This window comes from Lissotriton vulgaris, chromosome 6 (genome assembly GCF_964263255.1).
Source record: "Lissotriton vulgaris chromosome 6, aLisVul1.2, whole genome shotgun sequence".
Taxonomy (NCBI): Eukaryota; Metazoa; Chordata; class Amphibia; order Caudata; family Salamandridae; genus Lissotriton; species Lissotriton vulgaris.
Window position 1 is genome coordinate 952,267,379 of NC_141694.1, and position 19,844 is coordinate 952,287,222.

The 19,844-nt window shown below is 43.4% G+C and overlaps 1 protein-coding gene across 1 annotated transcript in view; it reads left to right on the forward strand.

Annotated features, from left to right (window-relative positions):
- The first annotated feature begins 1,114 nt into the window (after positions 1 to 1,114).
- TRMT11 (tRNA methyltransferase 11) overlaps positions 1,115 to 19,844 on the forward strand; it is a 361,711-nt gene continuing 342,981 nt past the window's right edge. The window contains exon 1 of the mRNA XM_086926991.1: positions 1,115 to 1,223. Within this exon, the coding sequence (XP_086783117.1) occupies positions 1,146 to 1,223 (78 nt within the window). The 5' untranslated portion in view covers positions 1,115 to 1,145. The remainder of the gene's footprint in view (positions 1,224 to 19,844) is intronic.

Below are 19,844 nucleotides of genomic sequence, written 5' to 3' on the forward strand. Positions count from 1 at the left end.
CGAAACATCCTTACAATCTTAAGGGTGCTATGCCGAGCAGGGGGTGTTGTGCAGAGTAGATGGTCAGCATATTTTAAAGATCACTTACAAGTTTTCTGGGCTCTCTCAAATACTTTGCCACAACGGATAGGCCTCTAAACATCACGTAAAGGCACATCTCAGAGCAACCGCGACGACCCCTAAGTAAATAAATAAAATAATTTAAAAAAAGAGGTGACTGTCTTTACAGCACAACGAAGAAATAATCCGTACCCTTCGGACACAGGTGGTCCTAGCCACCACACAGCACCAGGGCTCGAGTCGCGGTACAACGCGGGTGGACGGCATTCCCCCACTTATTTTACCAGGTTTTTACTGGGTGGGCGCCGTCCCCCCGGCCCAAAAGATCGAGACGGTACCCGAGTCTGCACCTGCGCGCGAATGATAGACTTTCAAATGCACCTGAGGCTCAGATTAATCTCCACTTCCACCTTGCGCCCGCCCCTTGCTAGCCTTTCTCAGAGCACAGCCGAGGCGCCAAGGCTTCATGGAGCTGCGCTGTCAACATGCCGAGCATGTCACTTCCAGGGTCCAGACCCTGACAGATGCCGTAGTGCCTACGGCAGTATTATACCTCTATTTGTATCTCGTATGTATTCACGCATTTCAGACAGAGACCTGCAAATTTCGTGACGTCACTTCCTGCTGTGACGTCACTTCCGGTGACACCACCTAACTTGGAGCATCCCCCCACTTCTTTCTTTAGGACTTGTGCCCTGCACAGCACTGATGAGTTTAGTTTACTATATGTTAAACGACGAAAAACACGTAAATAATATTTAATGTTCCGCGGTCAAAACAGTTGAAATGTGTGAAGTATGTCGTACATAGATTTACATTTACGCTGTTTTACATTGATTTCAACAGTTGGAAGTCTGCGCACAGAAGATATACCTTGAAAAAAGAGGGAACAATAATGCTCTTCTTGGTCATCCTTAAGTTGTAGGTATTCCCTGAATGAGTCTCTCTCTTTCAACATGGCCACCGCGTTTATGTGCACAAATTACGAGACAGGCGCGACAGTCCCTTTTTTGTGTTCATGGATTTGGTTCCTGATTCATCACAATGACGTCAAGGCGTGAAAGCACGTGACAGTTTTGGGAAAGATGGCGCCCTCCAGTTGCAGTATGATGAAGAGGTACTTACTGTTACTGGCGCAAGAGAACTTTGAGTTCAGACTGCCGGTGAGTGACAGACTACATTAAACGTCTCCCACTACTTGCAGTTGATACGTCATCAGAATTAAGTACAATATTTAGAATTGTCAAAACTTCCATTTCAGTAAGCGTGTCTTTTTTATGTTTAGATTATAATATTTGAATGAATAATAAATATGCAAAGCGTTGTTGATTAAAAAGCACTGGTTAATGTTGTCGAACTTCATAAGCCTTCATAGCTGCCAAGGTTTCAGATTGCCATGTGTGACATTTTCATAATTTCAGAGTAATTATGAGTGACATTTTAATAAATATGAGTCACACTTTCTCGTGAGCAAAATCAAGCCATGAAAATGAGGAAAACCTAGAAATATGAGAAATTACACTAATTTAAGGAACGAGAAACTCTAAATTAACTGGTGCACAGCATAAGAAATAATTGTTAATTGACTTCCATGTATCAGAGTCATGTCTAAGTCATACACTTGGAATCGTGCAAATATCAGAAAGCTCATTTGCAGTATATTAACCCCTTGCATGCTGCCGCCATTCTGCTCCTGTGCGGCACTTTTATTGAGTGGGCGGGTTCACGACGGCCCCCAGCCGTCATCAGCACACGAGCACTGTAGTTAGGGTGACCAACCGTCCGTAAATTTCACGGACCGTCCGTAAATTGGACCTCACGTCCGTTGTCCGTGAGGATCCTTTTTACGGACGCCTTTTGTCCGTAATTTTGGCTTTGCAGGGAACAGAGCTGTTCCCTGTGAGGGGCCTCTGCTCCCTGATGGGGCGCCTCGCACTCCACCTCGGAGCAGAAGAGCAGCCCCCCCCCCATTGTCATTCTGTATGGGCTGATGATGGCCACATACAGAATGACAATGGGCCAGTCGGAAGCGTTACTGCATGGTGGGCCTCCTCCTGCCATGGTCTAGGGCAGCGTATTTTGTTAGATGATAGGAATGTGCAAACACGCAAATGTGGCTACAGAATCCAGTTCATTCAAAGAAGCTGATGAAACAAGTTGAAAAGAAGAGGCTCGGTCTAGAGTGCTTTCAGTCTCATCATTTTGGAAAAGTACAGTTTAAAAATTATTTTCAACAAAGCCATGGTTGCATTTTTATTTTATGCATCTAACAGCCATTGACAAAGCCAATAATTCTGGCTTGTTGTAGGTGTAACGTTACTTGTTATTTATCTGGATACAATGACAGAAGAGGCAAAATACCAGTCTGGCGGCACACTATGCTAAACACAGATTTTCAGCATAGGTGTTTTAAGCCCCGCTCTTAATTACATCAAACACCCCCTTTTGAGAGACCCTCCCCCTTTTTTTCATCCCGCTTAAAGCCCTGGAAACAACACCATGTAACAGTCGCCTCACGTCCTAGCAATGTGCATCATGCATGACTTATGACTTCCACTTTTTCAGATTGCCTATGTGCAGGGGCATAGTGAACACTCCCCCACTCCACCCCTTGCTTTAGGAACTACAGGGAGGGTGACATTCTTGATGGGCCTCTTCTGTCTGGAACTCTGCAGACAAAGGCTCAGCTCACAATTAATATGAAAACGTGGGCGAGTGAGTAAGTGAAGGGCTAGATGGATGGATGGCTGGATGGCTTGCTGAATTGATGATTGAAAGGGTAAACAGATGGATAATTAGCAAAAGGATGGATAGATGAGTGAAAGGGTGGATGATCGGTGAGTGAATGGGTGGATGGATGAGTGATAGGGTCAATGGATAGATTCATGAGTGGATGAGTAGAAGGATGGGTGGATGGATGGGTGGATGGCTAAGTGAAAGGGTCGATGGAGAGAGAAAGGGAGGATGGGTGGATGGCTGAAAAGGTGAATGGGTGGAAGGATGAGTGCCTGGATGAGTAAATGAAAGGATAGCTGGATGGGTGAAAGGATAAATGGCTGGATGGAAGAGTGGATGGATTAGTGTACAGATGGATAGGGTGAAAAGGTGGGTGAATGGATGAGTGAAAGTGTGGATGGAGGGATGGATGAGTGAAATGATGGCTGGAAGGATACACAATGGATAGGTTTGCAAATGTATGAATATGATAGGATATAAATGGGATTACTTATATACTATGCGCAACCTCCTTTGATGTGTCTGTAAAACCTACCTGTTGTCCCGAAATTTTGTCCTGAATTTTTACCCCCTGTCCTGAATTTTTGTCCTGAATTTTGACCCTTTGTCCTGAATTTTTACACTCACCGTCCTGAATTTGCACTCATGACAGTTGGTCACCCTAACTGTAGTGCATAACGGCTGGGGCCGTCATCAGCATGCAAGGGGTTAAATCAAGGCTCTGCACACAAGCCTAGGAGCTGTTTTTTTCGGTTGTGGGTTGTTTTGAGGCTTGTGCTTCCAGCCTTTGCCAAACACAGATTGCCAGCCTTTGTGGTGGGCCCCTCCAGGCCACTCTACAGACATGCATGTTAACTGACAACATATTTCTAGGCATGTTAGTTTTCAAAGCCTCCCAATGTACTAGCTTTTCCACCAGCTTTCTTAAGCTGTTGTTATTGTCGGGGTGGAAAAGCATCTCGTATGGTGATAGTAGGGTGAACCCCTGCCCTGAGTGCCCCACCTGCAGTGATATCTGGATCCTTAGTATCAATTTTTGGTCGTGGGCGAACATGAATCATGCGTGTGCATGGTGGCCTCAACCTATGTCCCGGATTGTGGTCTGGTTAGGCCGGGAGGCCCGCACAATGTGCTAATCGCGTAGTAAAGGACTATTGCTCTTACTAAGGGATATGTTTTACGAGCATGGTGGTGGCAGCATGCTTTTTTGTAATAAGTAATCAGTAATATTTCTAAGCCTTTTTACATGTGTAATGGGAGTGGGGCCTGCTGACCAATTCAAGAAAAGTTCCACTGCTGTGTGCTTCGCTTACCCTTGGCCTACATCAAACTGAATGTGCCGCTGGAGGCACGTTTGTGGGAATTGAGGTTTCATGTAGGTTTGACTTAGGGTGCAGTACATGGAGGCCTGGCCTCATGTTTATTTACAGTGCCCTGGTATTGTTATGTTTCATACAGGTGCCCCGATATAGGCTCAAGTAGCAACCAGACCTGTTACCTATATTTCCCCTGACATTACACTGTATAATGGATCTTAGTACTGACCTCTTACCTAATTACAGTAATGCCTAAATGACATGGGGCTTTCTCCGAAAACTAGCCTCATTCATTAGGCATGAGGATTCTTGGAATCTCCACAGGACTACAATCTCCTGCATAATAACTATGTATAAGGGTCATGCCGTCTGTTATCTTAGTGCAACATGACACAGCAAGGTATATCCCCTGAGGGTACCACTTTGGGTATATAAACACCATATCTTTGCTGAGGCAGGGAGAGGAGAAACTGGACTTCCATGCTGACACACTGACGCAAGCACTGAGGTTCCTGCATGCAGACACAGTAGCTCGCAGTGGTCTGACATCCTCGTGGGGTGTCCATCTGGAGACCAAGATGGCGTCTGACACTTGAGGTAATGGGGTTGACTAGATCCTAGAGGGATTCTTGGCTCTACACCTACCTACATGCTATTCACACTTAGGTACATCTAGTTAGGGTTGCATCATAGGAGTACACATTATTACTGTCATGTATTTTTATACTTGCCTGTATTCATTGTTTTAGCACTATGGTAGGAATCTACCATCCTTTTACTCTATTGGTGTTTACAATCATTTATATCTGTTTCTGTCTTATGGTTGTCTCAGCACACCTATTTTACATTATAATGATGTTGGTTCATTAAATGCTTATTGAAAACATAGGTTACTGGGATGGGTGGAGGAAACTGGGCATTTATGCTACAGTTGTCAGGGCCCAATCTTAGTACTGGCATGTGCCTCACAAATGGCTACACCCAAGAGCCATTGCAGGGTACAAGTTTAGGTAGTGGGCGAAGGGCTGTGCCTGGGACCGCAGAGACTGCTTCACTTTACTAGTAAGGAACACAATTACCAGTCATGACGTTCTGCCTTTGAGAAAGCTTCCGGCAATGGGCCAAACTGGCGAAACACGTGTCGGCTGTGTTTTGTTCTATAGCATTAATATACGAATAAACACATCGTGTTTGAAACCTACCAATGAACTTTAGAAATTATTCCTCCTACAAAATACAAATCAAGAAGGCACTACCCTCCGAACACTACCTAAGCTTATTGAAAACATCCCCACCATTTATTCTGTGTATTTCTGTGAGACCAAGTGAGCACGAGTGACTGAGCGAAAAGTACTGCACTGTTTCCACGATCCCTGACGAGACAGAGCTTTTATGTTCGATAGTTGCCAAGAACTATTATCTCCTTCGTAAGAGGTGTTTATAGTGGCACTGTGAGCTAGCTGGTATACAGGCTAACATACTCGGTGGGGGTGTTGGAAATCAGTCTGGACACCAATCCAGCAATGTATGTTGTCTAAACGCGCAGATCCTATAAAGGAATATAGGAACTACACAACATGGCGCCGCCAACGTTTGTTTGGTATTTTAATGGTCAAATCTGCATAGTTCAGTCGTGCTGTTTACAGAGACCCCTATTCACATTTACCCAGAGTGGTCTGGAGTGGGAAGGGAAGGATCCGCCACAGCTGAGTAGGCACATCCCATGTATTGGCTGTAGGTTTATCAAGCTTGAAGGACAAACAGTTCCCTGTTGTGCATAAAACCTTATCTCAGTTTCCTTGAAACTTCTCCTTCGTCAACATTGGCTGACGAAGACGCCGCTGCACCAGCACAACGTGCGACTGCAGCAAGGGAGGAAGAGCAGGAAGGTGAAATAAACATTTCAGAAAATGTCAGAAATGCCCTTACTTTAAAACAAGCAGACTATTGAATCACACCTTGAGGTGGGACAGAAACTTTCGTGATTGAGGCACACGAATCATACAGAACAGAGGTATTCTATTCATGGATCAAATTCCCACCAGCAGATGCACGCACAAATACATTTCAATATTACACTGAAGATGAAACACCAGGTGTATACTGGCCGTATGAAATGAAATGAAAAACAATTTTTATCGCGCAACTAAGCCCGGTGGGCGTCAAGGCGCATAACCAAACAATACCAGCTATCAGCGTATACTCCTAATTATGGGTAGGCCTTGACAAAACACCAGGTCTTGAGCGCTTTTTTAAAAGAGGACAGAGAAGGTTGCATCTTAATCTCATGAGGCAGCAAGTTCCATAATTTGGGAGCAACAATGTAAAATGCTCTATTTCCCCAGCGTACCCTTTTGGCACGTGGGACAACCAACAGATTCATCTCTGAAGATCTCAAAGATCTACAAGGCTGGTAACGGGTCAACAAAGCACCAAGGGGATCAGAAAAGCCATCTGCCAAAGCTCGATAGGCAAGGCAAAGGATCTTAAACGAGATCCTAAGATGAATAGGGAGCCAATGAAGATTCTTTCTAGCCATCGTAGCAGATGAGGCATTGGGGAGTGCCAAGACAAAACGAGCAGCCACATTTTGAACGACCTGTAATCGCTGAATGAGCCCCTTGTTGGAGTCTGCATAAAGCGCATGACAATAGTCCAACCTTGAACTCACCAATGCCACTGCCACCTGCTTACGTGCTGAGGGAGAGAGATAGTGAAGAATCCTCTTAAGAATCTTTAACACCCCCCAGCAGGTGGCAACCGTGCGGTTGACCTGCAGAGTCATGGACAAGGAGGTGTCAAAAATTACTCCAAGATTTCTTGCAGACTGGGAAGGAGATGGACAAGTTCTCAGCGAGGCCGGCCACCACTCATCCGACCAGATATCCTGGTCTTTGAGGACATTTAGGTTCTGCTCACCTACCAGAAGAATATACACTGGTTTAAAGGTGCCCTCCCACACACAAAAGACAAAGTGTAACTCGGTCCACTCGGAAGAGATATTGCAACTTGGCCAGTCCTAGCAGCTTACACACCGCATCCAGATATCGACCAAATGCCAGTAGTAGACTTACGTCCACTTCATAAGAAATAAGAAAACTTTACAGACACCTGACACAGTTCATGATGAAAACACTCACACTTCAACCAGCAAGTGCTACACCAGCAGGACAAATTCAGTGATCTACAACTAAAATACCTCCACAAACTCTACACACAGTTATGGGTAAAATGCCCACTAGACGTGAGCAAATGCATCGATCAAAAAAATAACACAGAGGCAGTGTTTCCACACACAAGCCCTCAAGAAAAACACAGAATGGTAACAATCTGCTTGCCAATGGGGATAGCTCCCCAGATAGAGGATTGTACCTCTTAGGGTACAGTTTTCGCTGCCTTATATACCAGAACTCATGGTATCCCTATAATAGCAGGAATACCAGATGTATTAAGACAAATACAGAAGGAGTATGGAGCAGAACCTGCTCTGAACCTTAGGATGACATTATTAGAACATTTTCCCCAGGTAGCAACTATTATATTAGCAAACATAAAAGAGGAGGCAGCAACAATGGCAATACACCAACGCCTGTGGTATTTCACTCATTTACAAGAGTAGCGTGAATTACCTAAAATTATCTTAGATACCTGTCCCAAATTAATTAGAGATCGTTTGGGAGCTAGAGCAACAAAACCTCAAATCATGGGTGGTCCTGAAAAAGATAACACCAAGCAAGCACCTGATTCTTCCAAGAAGAAATGGAATAATAATAAAAAACAAAAGAATAGACAAAATAGTTCACAATCCAGGGGTGGGTCTCCACAATAGGAGCCTTCCGAAAGGAGGTACAACCGTAGGAATAGAGAAAACATATAAAAACCTGACAGGTGTCCGGATACTGATACACGTTCCTCTCACGGTTCATAAAAAAACTCAGAGAGGCAAGGATGGCCAGAAAACAGACAAGAAGAGCGTACAAAGTCCAGAGACACGCGACTCGTTTCAGACTATACTTCCAAAAAAGAAGAGAAACCAAAATCAAAACCTCAATTTAAAAAGAACAAAGTAGCAGGTCTTAAAGTTAGACATGTCCAGAATTCTGAGGACTCAACTTCTAAATGGGGAATGGGCTCTGACGATGCTAGACAGCACAGCAGAAGTAACAATAGCTCACCAGAACCTGATGGAATTTCTGGTGACAGAGGAGTTGATTTAACATATCACGGTGGAGACACCTGATACGAGGGTAAGTGTCCCACATAGGTTACATGAAATAAAATAACACTACAAATAGAGGGGGAAAACCCCGAAATATTAAAGGCCTCTTTTGGGAGAACCTGACTTATGTATATGACATCCTTTTGGCTGAAAAAGATTGTCCGCCTGAAATTGTTATGAAGTGCCCAAAGGGAGAAACTGTAATTTTACCATCTTTTTCCGACCTCGTTCCAATATTCTTAAAACATACATACGTGCAGGAGTGGCAATAGCACTTGCACCAATATTATATTGCAACCATGTTGGGTGGGATGCTGAGTCACCTCACCATGTTATCCCAGTAAAAACGATTCCACCTCCACAGAGACAGTACCCAATAAAACAAGAAGCGAAAAACAAGTCAGGGAGATCTTAGATCAACTTGTATACCAGGGTTTAATTGAAATTTGCACCTTTTCAATGAAAAATCTTTTGTTTCCCCTAATGGAACCCAATAATTCATACCATCTAGTTTTAGACTACAGACATCTGAACACATGCACTAAAACATTTGCATTACATAATGCACACAGTGCCGCATTATTGAATAACATTGTGCGAAAACAATTCAAAGCAACACTAGATTTTTCAAATGGATTTTTCTGCCACAATATAGCGCCTGAAAGCAGATATCTGACAGCATTCTCAGTGCTCCGTTCTCAGGATCAATTCTGTCGACTCTCCCAAGGGTATAAGAATAGCACTGGGTTGTTCTCCGCTAGGGTAACAGAGTTACTTCAGATTTTGGATGAAGAAGCATTTTCCTATGTAAATGACATTGATCTGCTGCATAATGATTTAAGCGATCACTTAATTTTGGGATCGCCTCGGAAGGCTCAAATTCAACTTTAAAAAATCAAAAACAGCCCACTTCAGTGTCCTATTTTTGGGATATGAGCTTTCAAGTGAAGGTAAAAGCCTGACGGCAATTTTTGGGGAAAAGTGTGCACTGCTCCAACCTCCTAAATCTTTGAAAAATTTACAATCCATATTGGGATTCCTAAATTTTGGTAGAACTTACATTTTAGAACAAGCACTGGCGTTGCCAATAGGTCTCGCAGTAGGAAAGTTGGAGCTATTGGTTTTGTAAATGACATTTTATATTTATATATCGTTATAGGCATTGTCAATAACAATATATAAATATAAAATGTCATTTACAAAACCAATAGCTCCAACTTTCCAAATGCGAAACCTATTGGCAACGCCAGTGCTTGTTTGGATTAGACGTGATGCACCAGTGCCTCCATCTTCCAAAGGCGTAATAAAGATGCAAATCAGTATTAAGAAGGATGCAAAAGCAAATTCCCAAATACAGGTCAAGATGATAGCGCCTACTGTACACACAGAACAGGGCAGCGGGACTCACGAAACCCAGTCTTAAATGAAAGATAAGAACTTAACACCTAAAAATGTAGGTTTATAAAGTGACCACAACAGCTATTCCCTTTTTTCCTACTGATCTCACTGTACAACGGACATCATACACCCTTCAAACAAACAAAGCCTACTGTGTGCTTATGCATTATACCCCTTCGTGGCATCCGATTCAAGCAGGCATCCCAACGTGCTTGTTCACCTTTAAACTACCTACATGTAAACCACTTCCTACAATTGGTACAAACATTATTCAGGTATTTATTTTAATACAAAATATCATTTATTTAAGATAAAAGTCAAGTCATTACAGCAGAGTAAAGCAAGGTCGACAAGAATATATGCATCTTAAATATCAGATATTGTAGATCAATAAACTGAGGCAGAACTGGGCTCAGAAATTGTATGGTTCATCCAACCATTTTATACTACTGAATATGCACTTTATGATCACAACAGAAACACACAAAATTATCTGTCCATAGTTCAGAGCCGCGAGAACATACATTTTTGATATTTTTTGTTGCTGCACAGGCATACACGAGCACCATCTTTACCAGACTAAACTATAGGTGGGCCGATAGTTGGCAAGCAAAGGTGGCCCCTTGCTTGCCAACTGATGGAGAATTGTTGGGTGGTCTCATTACTACTCGCTGGTCTTATAATTCATGCTCTAATACAAATGAACACGAAATAGCTTTTTATTCACCGTCTCAGCAAGAGGCCAATAATTGAATGAGCAGAGTGTGAACCCTGCAGTGAACAGCACCAGTGTAAGTTCTGGATGGCTTGAGGATTGTCGCTCATATTTGCACAGATTCGTAACTATTTCACATACATTTTTTTTAGTAGGAAAGATTTGCTGCTTTTATTTTCTCATCTCTGATACATTTTACTTCTCTCTTTTAATTCCTGCATAAACCATAGAGCCAACTCGGCACAAACGTGTTCGAGTGTGGCCAGAAGGGAGGGGCACAAGTTGACAAATTGTGGACTACCGCCACATTACACAAGCTTGCCTGAGCCTCTGTGCCTTGTGGTAAACTACAGCTGTTCTTGAAGTGCTCAGAGCTGCTTCTTCGTTCAATGTAAGCCACCGCTTCACTCCAATGAGCGCATCTGAGCATCCTGAAATTGATGGCCTTTGCAAAATAAAAGTGTTTACATACCTCAAGGTTCTTTTTCTCTTCCTTGCCTTTTGTAGGATTTCCTTCTGTTTCCTGTTTAATGGTTTTTTTCAATGAAATGTTCTTAATTGCTTGTTTCTTTGCTCATTTTTTTGAGAGCAGAACTAGAGCACAGCTTGTGGCTACTCCTTTCAGTCTTTCGTCATATTTCAGTTACTGGCGCGGGTCCTGCATCACTGAGGCACACGGCCCTGATGCTGGGTGTGCAGCGGCGATTTTTACATTGACACAATCATTGGAAATAACTGATGTAAATTGAAATTATACTGCTTTTGTGCATGCTATTTAGAAAACGAAAATATGCTATTCCCTCAAAGTTATTACTAGCAAAATACTGGTAGTACGTGTGAGTGAAAACCGCAAGTGTAGTTTGCACAAAGCTCTAAAATAGCACTGGAAACAAAGAAAACAAGTGAAAGCAAGTTGCGGTACCATAAAGCGGGTTTGAACTTTCATTTAATGTTCTTCCCGAAATGTGCTCCAGGCAACACGTTAATCTCTTTGTACGCCGTGTTTGTGCTGCACATTTGGAGGCTTAACAAAAAACATGCTAGTTGGGGCAGAGCAACTCCATCGCTGCCGTACCAAAATAGTTAAAGGGACTGTAAGAAGGGGCGGTGCAAGGAAAACAAACTGCGACGGGCTGAAGGAAGGAGACACTGTAAATAAAAAAAATTCTAATGAAAAGAAGCAGTTCAGGTAAATTACAACAAACTGTTGTGCAGCACCACAGCATTTATATTGGAAATACTGTGCTTCTGTCAGACGGTGGTCAGAGGGCGGAAACAGCAAGGGTCCCGGACAAAAAAACAAGTGTTAAGAGCGGCCGGGAAACTGAAAGTACGGCCGGCCAGCCATGATTAATTAGGGGAGGAGAAGCCGCAGAGCGCACGCTGGGCGAAGCCCTTTGATGTGCTGGCGGCAAGAAAGTGCATCATTTTCGAAGAACTGCCGCTTTAAATATGTGACTACATAAAGGATGAAGGCGGAAAAGAAAGTTCTCTCTTTCTGACTTCGGCTCTAGGTGGCGTTAGAGTCTTACACTTGTATATGTAACTGTTAAACTAAACGGCAGAAATAAAACAATTATCTTGCATCTATACAGCGCTGAACTTTCTAATTTGCGAAAAGTCTACTAGAAGCCAGACGTGCCGTGTAGTACAGATACTTGGAGAGGTCGCTGCCATTGGGAGATAAGAAAAGCTGACTGTATTTATAGACTACAGTGCAGATGATAGCTAGTGCTTAGCTCAAAATAAATGTTTTATTTTTCAAAAAGATCTTTTAAAACTTAGAATGTTGGGATTTACATGGTAATTACGCAGTGCCGCTTATCCATGCTTGAAGTTCAAAATGTATTACGGAAAAGTCACGATTTTTATTGTTTATTGAATCAAAAGTTCCACTTTCTGCGCCGTGGCCTGAATGATAAAAGGCACGAGACGAGTCGACCTCGCAAGCGTTTTACGCTCTGTGAACTCCAGGTATATAAAAGTTACCAGCATACACCGCGGTTTCTCAGGATAAACAAACATCAAAACTGTTGTCTGAACATCCAGCCACTGCAGAACTCATGAATAAACCTCCCCTCGAAAGCCGCATATCTCAGACATACAACTATTCCAGACCTTTCCGTTAAAATGGAGGGGATTTGGTGAGACAAATATATATTTTCCTTTCACTAAACAACAGCGACTGAGTGATGCAAACACTGCTGTGGGATTGATCCTCCTTTGCTAGCATTCGATTTGTGGTGATGTGTTGTACTGTGCAGCTCTACAACAACCAGACTTGGTTATTAGATACGTTGCTGGCAGAGCAGATAAGGACGCAGGGCTGGAACACGATGTTTGAAACAATTCTCCGGAGCGTTTTCGGAAATCACAGCAGGAAAGCAGGCGAGATAAGCCTGTTAATGAGGGGAAAGAGAAGGTCTGATGCTCCGATGCGAGGCACAGCAAATGGTGGTGTGTGACATGGCTGGTAAGCAATTAGGGGGGAGGAGTGAGGCCAGCGCTGGGTGCAGCAGGGGGCGGAGCGGATCGCTTTGAAGCAGCTCACGGCCTGGCGACCGTGAAAAAAAAAGCAATTAGGGGGGAGGAGAAGGGAGCTGGGGGAAGCTGTGGGAGGGAGGCTGATGGCTTTGAGGTGGGGAAATGCTTGTGCTTGTGGTCACGTGATTTCAAGTGAACTGTTAAAAAACCGCATTGCAATCCGGATGGTTTAACTTTGTGGTTTCACCACTATAGGTCTCTCTACGAGACCTAAAAAGAAAAATCTTTCTACGACCTAATAAGACCTGATTTTTTAGTGAGGCATTGAACACAGGAACACACAGATATACTTCGTTCTTTACAAGCTGACATGATAGCTTCAAAACATCTACACACACGTGTAAACACCATAAATTTGCTGATCTATATTATAGCTGGTTAATCTGGGTATACTTACCTAACCTTCAATGAAGGTGAAACAGTACCTATAGCATATAAATCACACCTGTACAGAAATGCAGAAACGCGTTTTGCTTCTACAGAAAAAATTCTGACAGCAGTACAGACTGCTGTAGTGAGAGAGAGAGAGCACTGGCTCAGGGGAAACAAATATTTGCAGTGACTCCGGTACCAGGCTTAGAGGCTGTCAAAAAGGCAAGTGTTCCAAATACTAAAGCATTACATCCAAGATGGATACAATGGGCTAATTCTCTGACTGCAACAGATGTAGATTACAAATTTGACTCTACACTTAAAAGCAAGAATTTCTGCAATATGAACAAGAATATCCTCTCCCGATTTAAATAATGCCTCTAGATCAGTATGAATATATCATTTACACTGGCAGATCTGCTCAGCTGGCCATAGGTAGTAAACAGCAATACAGCGCCACATTTGCTACGGTGCAGGGTTGTATGCAGGAAGGCAAGTTCCATCCTAGCAGTACGAAGACACAGTCTCTAGGAGACTGCACAGCACAGCTGGCAGAATTAAAAGCACTATTACTAGCACTGATAAATACGGATCGAGAATTCCCCACACTGATTGTGTGCGATACATTTTTCTGTGTCCAGTTATACAATGAATAGCTTCAATACTGGGATCAGAATGAATTTAAAGACTCAAAAGGTTGCACAATAAAGCATAATCGCTATGGAAACAGGTAGCTGAGATGAAAAACGAACTACCAAGAGCTCACGTGATACACACGCCGAGTCGTCAACGTGATGGTGTTCACGTTGAAGGGAATTCATTTGCTGATAAAGCCGCAAAAGGGGCAGTACGAACTGCAGCCATAGCTGCAATCACTTGTTCTAAAACGAGAATAGATGGAGACATAATGGTAGCTTTCATTGCGACGTGCAACAACTCAGCTGTACCAAAAACATTTCCACTCAAGTACTCCTACAAGTTAGATGCAAATAACATTCTGTATGCTCAAATTCCAAGAGTGAGGGATAGAGTAATACCAAACATGGATCGCAGATTAGGTTTAACACTAGCTGCACACAAGGGTATGGGGTCTGCACATGCAGGAGTTAGCACATCAGTTTATTTACTAACACAACACTATTGGTGGCCAGGATTAACTAAACAGACAAATAATTTTGTCTTAAAGTGCGACATCTTTCAGCAGATGAAGGGTTCCCACATAGGACGTTCAGCTCAGACACCATTATTGATATCAGACAGACCACTCACTTGTGACTATTTGGACCACTGCAGCTCACTACCTTGGGATGGGGCTTACAAGTATATCTGGTGGCAGTGGATTCATGCTCTAGATTCCTGTGGGTTTGGCTTCAGCGCTCGGCTGACGATCGAACTGTTATAAAAGATCTGTGAGTCTTCATAGGGACATAAGCAGTTGCCAAATTATATTCTGACCGCGGCCCGCGTTTAGCTCTAGGGCTGAAGCCATGGGAAGTTTAGGTGTTGCTCTGCGGTACTCCTCTCCGTACCATGCCAAGGGAAATTTGGTTATGGAGAGGAAAAACCAAGACTCAAAGCAATCTTTAACAGCAAGAGAATTATGTTTGGGTGGTAGTTGGGTCAATCACTTATATGGGGTCCACAGGGCTCTCAACAGTATGCCAAGAAGTTCCCTAGGAGTTGTCACTCCTTAGGAAGTGCTATTTAGGACGAGAATGTGGGTACCTGATCTTGATTATGAAAGCACAGTGGCGCATGAAAAACTATTTGACATCAATAAACGTTTGGCTGTTTTACAGGATCTCAGTGAATTCCGGGCACTACAAAGCAAAGTGCAAGTAAATCGCACCGCCACTGGGTAAGTCAGTCAAATCAGTTACGGCAAGACCTGCTTGGATCCCAAAAGTCAGGCATCTGGTCAGAAAAAGATTGTGCACAAGAGGGAATTTGGGCCATCATGCAGAAAGCCTGTCCCTGTCTTGGCTGTCGAAGGAACAAGAACAGTACTTCTTCCGCCTCTTGCTGGCAAAAAAGTAAAGAGATCCATCTCATTGAGCTGATCAAACTACACTATGTGGCCGATACTGAATAGTAGGCCTCGTCGGCTCCTGGGTAGCCACTTCTCTCCGCTCGCTACCATTCAGGAAGTTCAGACAGAAAGACTCATAACATTTGAAGTCACCAATAAAAAGTAATGAACTTACCAACAATGAAATGGAACTCGTTCCTGTTGAAATAGAACTTCAAAACACAAATTAAATACATATGCCAATTTGGCCTACTATCGATGTCTACATCAATATGCCTCTACAAGAGACACCTGCTGAGCTACCAAAGATAGATCGAACTGCATCAGGCTACTTTATCGACTTTGATAACTTCTCTCTTTATCCCAGTAAACCTGAATCAACACCAGCTCTAGTTTCCTGCAAACAACAACTTCATGATTTCTACATTTTTCTGAAAAAGACTTACCTTGTTTCATCTTGGCTACTTCTCTGGATAATAACTGAAGTATTGTTTTTTGTATTCTGGATTGGCCTGGTGACTGTCTTTTGCTTGCCCTTGAATGGAAACTATCTCCCAGAACGCTCTGCAGTATCAATTGTGAACTTGGTCCTGAAACCTCATACGTCATCTCATCGTGAACAAAGAGATCTGTCCATTGTGAGTTTCGTATGATGTATTTGGTCCTACAGAACTTTAAAAATACCTCATGTATTTAAAATTTCTTTAAAGGATGGTATTACCTCCAGTACAATTTCTTAAGATTGGGATTTTGAAACTGTTAATAACATGTTGTCTGATTTGGAGCAATCCGCTGCATTTTCAAGCATTGAGATGTTAGAGGATACAAGTGATTACAACACATTGTACTGATACTAAAATTATTGTCATCACTTTTTGCATAAAACCAGTATCCCACGTAATGTTTTTACATACCACCAATGGGAACATTGCCCAACACCACCGCAAGGTAGCTCAAGCACGTTCGCACAGAAGATTTCCTATTGTTCAGGGTTTAACACTTCAGACCTGACCTCATATTCCTAAAAGGATGCACATACAACGTCACAGTAGAATATGCTAACAAACACCAAACAGATTTACTCTGCATCCTTTATTACCCAACTGTCTGAACAGGGTTTCGACTTATGGAAGGACACTATACACATAAAATTGGGCTGGGGTTCAAAAGAATGGCAATTTTTTAGGGAACAGAGGCACTATTTCGAGCATGCCTCATTCCAGGGCAGATAATATTACTGAATGACACTGTGCAACAAACTTCCTGTCTTGGACTAGCAAAGAACAAGGATTTGAACACACCTCAGATTCCCTCACTATCACAATTTGAAGGGTGGTAAAACTTTACGACACATGGTGGGGATACAGTTCAGATCGGACTGTTCCCATGAGGCACAGGGTCAAGACTGATTTGCATATAGCTGGGTCTAAACTGAGGTGGTGAAGTGAGCTAAGAACGATGATGGATTCACCCCAGATCTGTGACTGGGGGTAAGGGTCTGAAACGTTTCAGCGCTCTGTCCATCATCTCCTTGTGTTTGCTTTGTTCGCCCTAAGTTGGCAAGCAATGCCCAGATGTGGGTCCCTTGTTTACTTTGGCAAAACATTCACCCCCAGTCACAGATCTGGGTTTAATCCACGTTATTTTGCTCCCACACCACCCCAGTTCAGACATGGCTTGGCAGTTCGGGCTGGACTGTTCCCATGAGGCACAGGGTCAGACTGATTTGCATATGGCCATGTCTGAATTGGGGTGGTGGAGTGAGCTACAGAATGATGATGGATTAAACCCAGATCAGTTGACTGGGGGGAAGTGTTTGATTTGCTCAAATGCTCCGACCATCATCCCCTTTGTTATTGCTTTGTTTGCCCTAAGCTGGCAGGGTATGCCCAGACGTGGGTCCCTTGCTCACTTTGCCACTGGATTCAAGCTAGCCTGTCTGATGATGGCTGTCCGGCAGCAGTTCAATAGTTAAGCGTCTGCAATCAGCACTCTCGTATAAACAGTGTAATTTAACACAGCAAGCCGCCTACAACTACTTCGGGCCGGCCGCGTATCTTGAGCTGTAATATTTCAATCATTTATGCACAATGTCATGAGATATCAACAATGAGAATCTATAATGTTCACGATAAAGAAAATTTGTGGAGCCCTGAGTTCTATCACATTGCACATTGTTGCAATTTATTCCAAATAATGCACTTGTGGTATGTTCAGTGTAGTAGGCTCTGGAAGAAATAAAGAACGTCGTAGAGCATATCCTGGGAGTGCACTCGCCCACCAAGCAATGCCACAATATCAGTCAACCAATAGTCGCCATATCATAATCAGCATAAGTGATAAGCAGATAGTAACAGCTCAACCCCACCCATCTATATTCTCGTTAATGATCTAGTATTTTGGTCTCCGATAAGAGGTATGATGTCAATGGTGCCCATATGTCTCTAGGTCTGCATGTACTAGGCAATAGCTCGGCATATAGGGCAGATTGTTCCTGACAGTATATCATATCATTATCCCAGTCTTTAAATTTAGGCGCCCTTCCCCTACTCCATCTACAGGCCACCCGTCTTTTAGCCAGCAGCAACGCAAGAGCTAAATATCTTCAGTAAGCCACTGGCACCTTTTTGACATAGCTCAGCAGAGCAATCAAAGGTGTTGCATCTACACATGCAGATTAATCATTTTGTCCAGGGCAGTAAAGACATGTCCCCAATATTTGTGTACTGCAGGACAGCTCCATGCTAAGTGTAAGAAATCAGCGTGTGGAGCGTGGCACCTATCGCACATGTCTGTATCTCGGAGGTGGTGTTTGTGCATACTAACCAGTGTGTGGTATAGTCTGTGTAGAAATTTGTAATGTATGATCCGTAACCTACAACTGGCCGATATTTGCTCAGTTTGCGAGCAGCAGTATTCCCTCTGTTCTTCTGTCAATTCATGTCCCAATTCTTCTCCCCATTTATATTGAGACGGCGAACTCTCTATGTGAGGCCGATTTTGCAGCGTTCTATAGAGCAGGGAGATCACTCGCTTGGGCGATGGTTGCCGCAGAAGCGCTGGCAGTGGTGTAAGTATGGGAGGTTCGTCAGGAAAGTCTGCATGTAGTGATCTAATCCCCTGCTTAAGGCGGAGATACAAAAAGATGTCAGGTGGAGTGTATTGCGTATCCTTAAACATACTATCAGAGGTACGGAATTGCCCATTCTCATATAGATTGCTCCAGGTGTTGAGGAAAATACGTTCTCGTAGTTTGTGAAAAATTGTTTCTTGCAAAAGAGGCATCTCTGGGTGATACACTAGCGGAAGCAGAGGTGAATAAATTGCGGGGGTGTCAAAAGGTGTTCAATGCGCCGCCATGCCGTAATCGTGGCCTTAACAGTGGTCTGTGTGCGTTCTTGAGCGGCTAAAGGTATATATAAAGCGCCCTTTATCGGAATTGGGTGTACAAGCCAATGTTCATCCGCCAGTTGCGGCATATACTTAGGCTGTTGAATCCAAAAATATAGATAGTGCGCCTGAGCACTGATGTAATAGAGTTTGAAATCTGGGATTCCAAACCCTCCCGCAGTGTATGGCCTAGTAAAGACATTCCATTTCAGCCTGGCTTGTTTTCCTCCCCATACCAATGGAATTAGTTCAGATCTAAGAGATCTGAAAAAATGTCTCCCCAGAAAATATGGAATATTTAAAAAAAGATATAGGAGCTGGGGCAGGATCACCATCTTTATCAATGATGCTCTACCTGCCATTGAGACCGGAAGTGTTATCCATCGATTCACCTAATCAGTGATGCGGGATAGTGCTACTCCGTAATTAAGCTGCATGAGTGTTTCCTTATTTCTGGTAATGCCAATACCCAAATAGCGTACTTCTTCCTCGCACCACTCCAGTGGGTAGTCCAGAGGTAATCGTACCACTGAGTCCGTCAATGGGAACAAACAAGATTTCCCCCAATTTATTTGGACCCCCGAAAGGCGACCAAAGACTATAAATTCTCTAAGTAGGGTGTTCAGATTGTTCTGTGGGTCTCGTACATAAAGGGTGATATCGGCAGCATACATAGAGATCAAGATCTGTCTCATATTACATTGCAGTGCCATGGCAATATGGCGCTGGCGTAGTCGTGCTGCCAATGGTTCCGTCGCCAGGGCAAATAATAATGGGGACAGCGGGCAACCCTGTCGGTTTCCTCTGGTGATCGAGAATCTCTTGGACAGTTGGCCATTTATCAGCACCCTAGCTCCGGTCGGTGGTACAGGAGACGTATTCAGAACAAAAAAAGCGGCGGTAACCCCATACGAAGCATTATTCCAAATATATAGTGCCATTCAACAGAGTCAAACGCCTTCGTGGCGTCTAGAAACACTGCGGCCAGAGGCAATTAAGGGGCTACATTATGCAGTAGAGTAAAAAGAGTTCTCAAATTGTGGGAGGTGGCCCTGCCAGGGACAA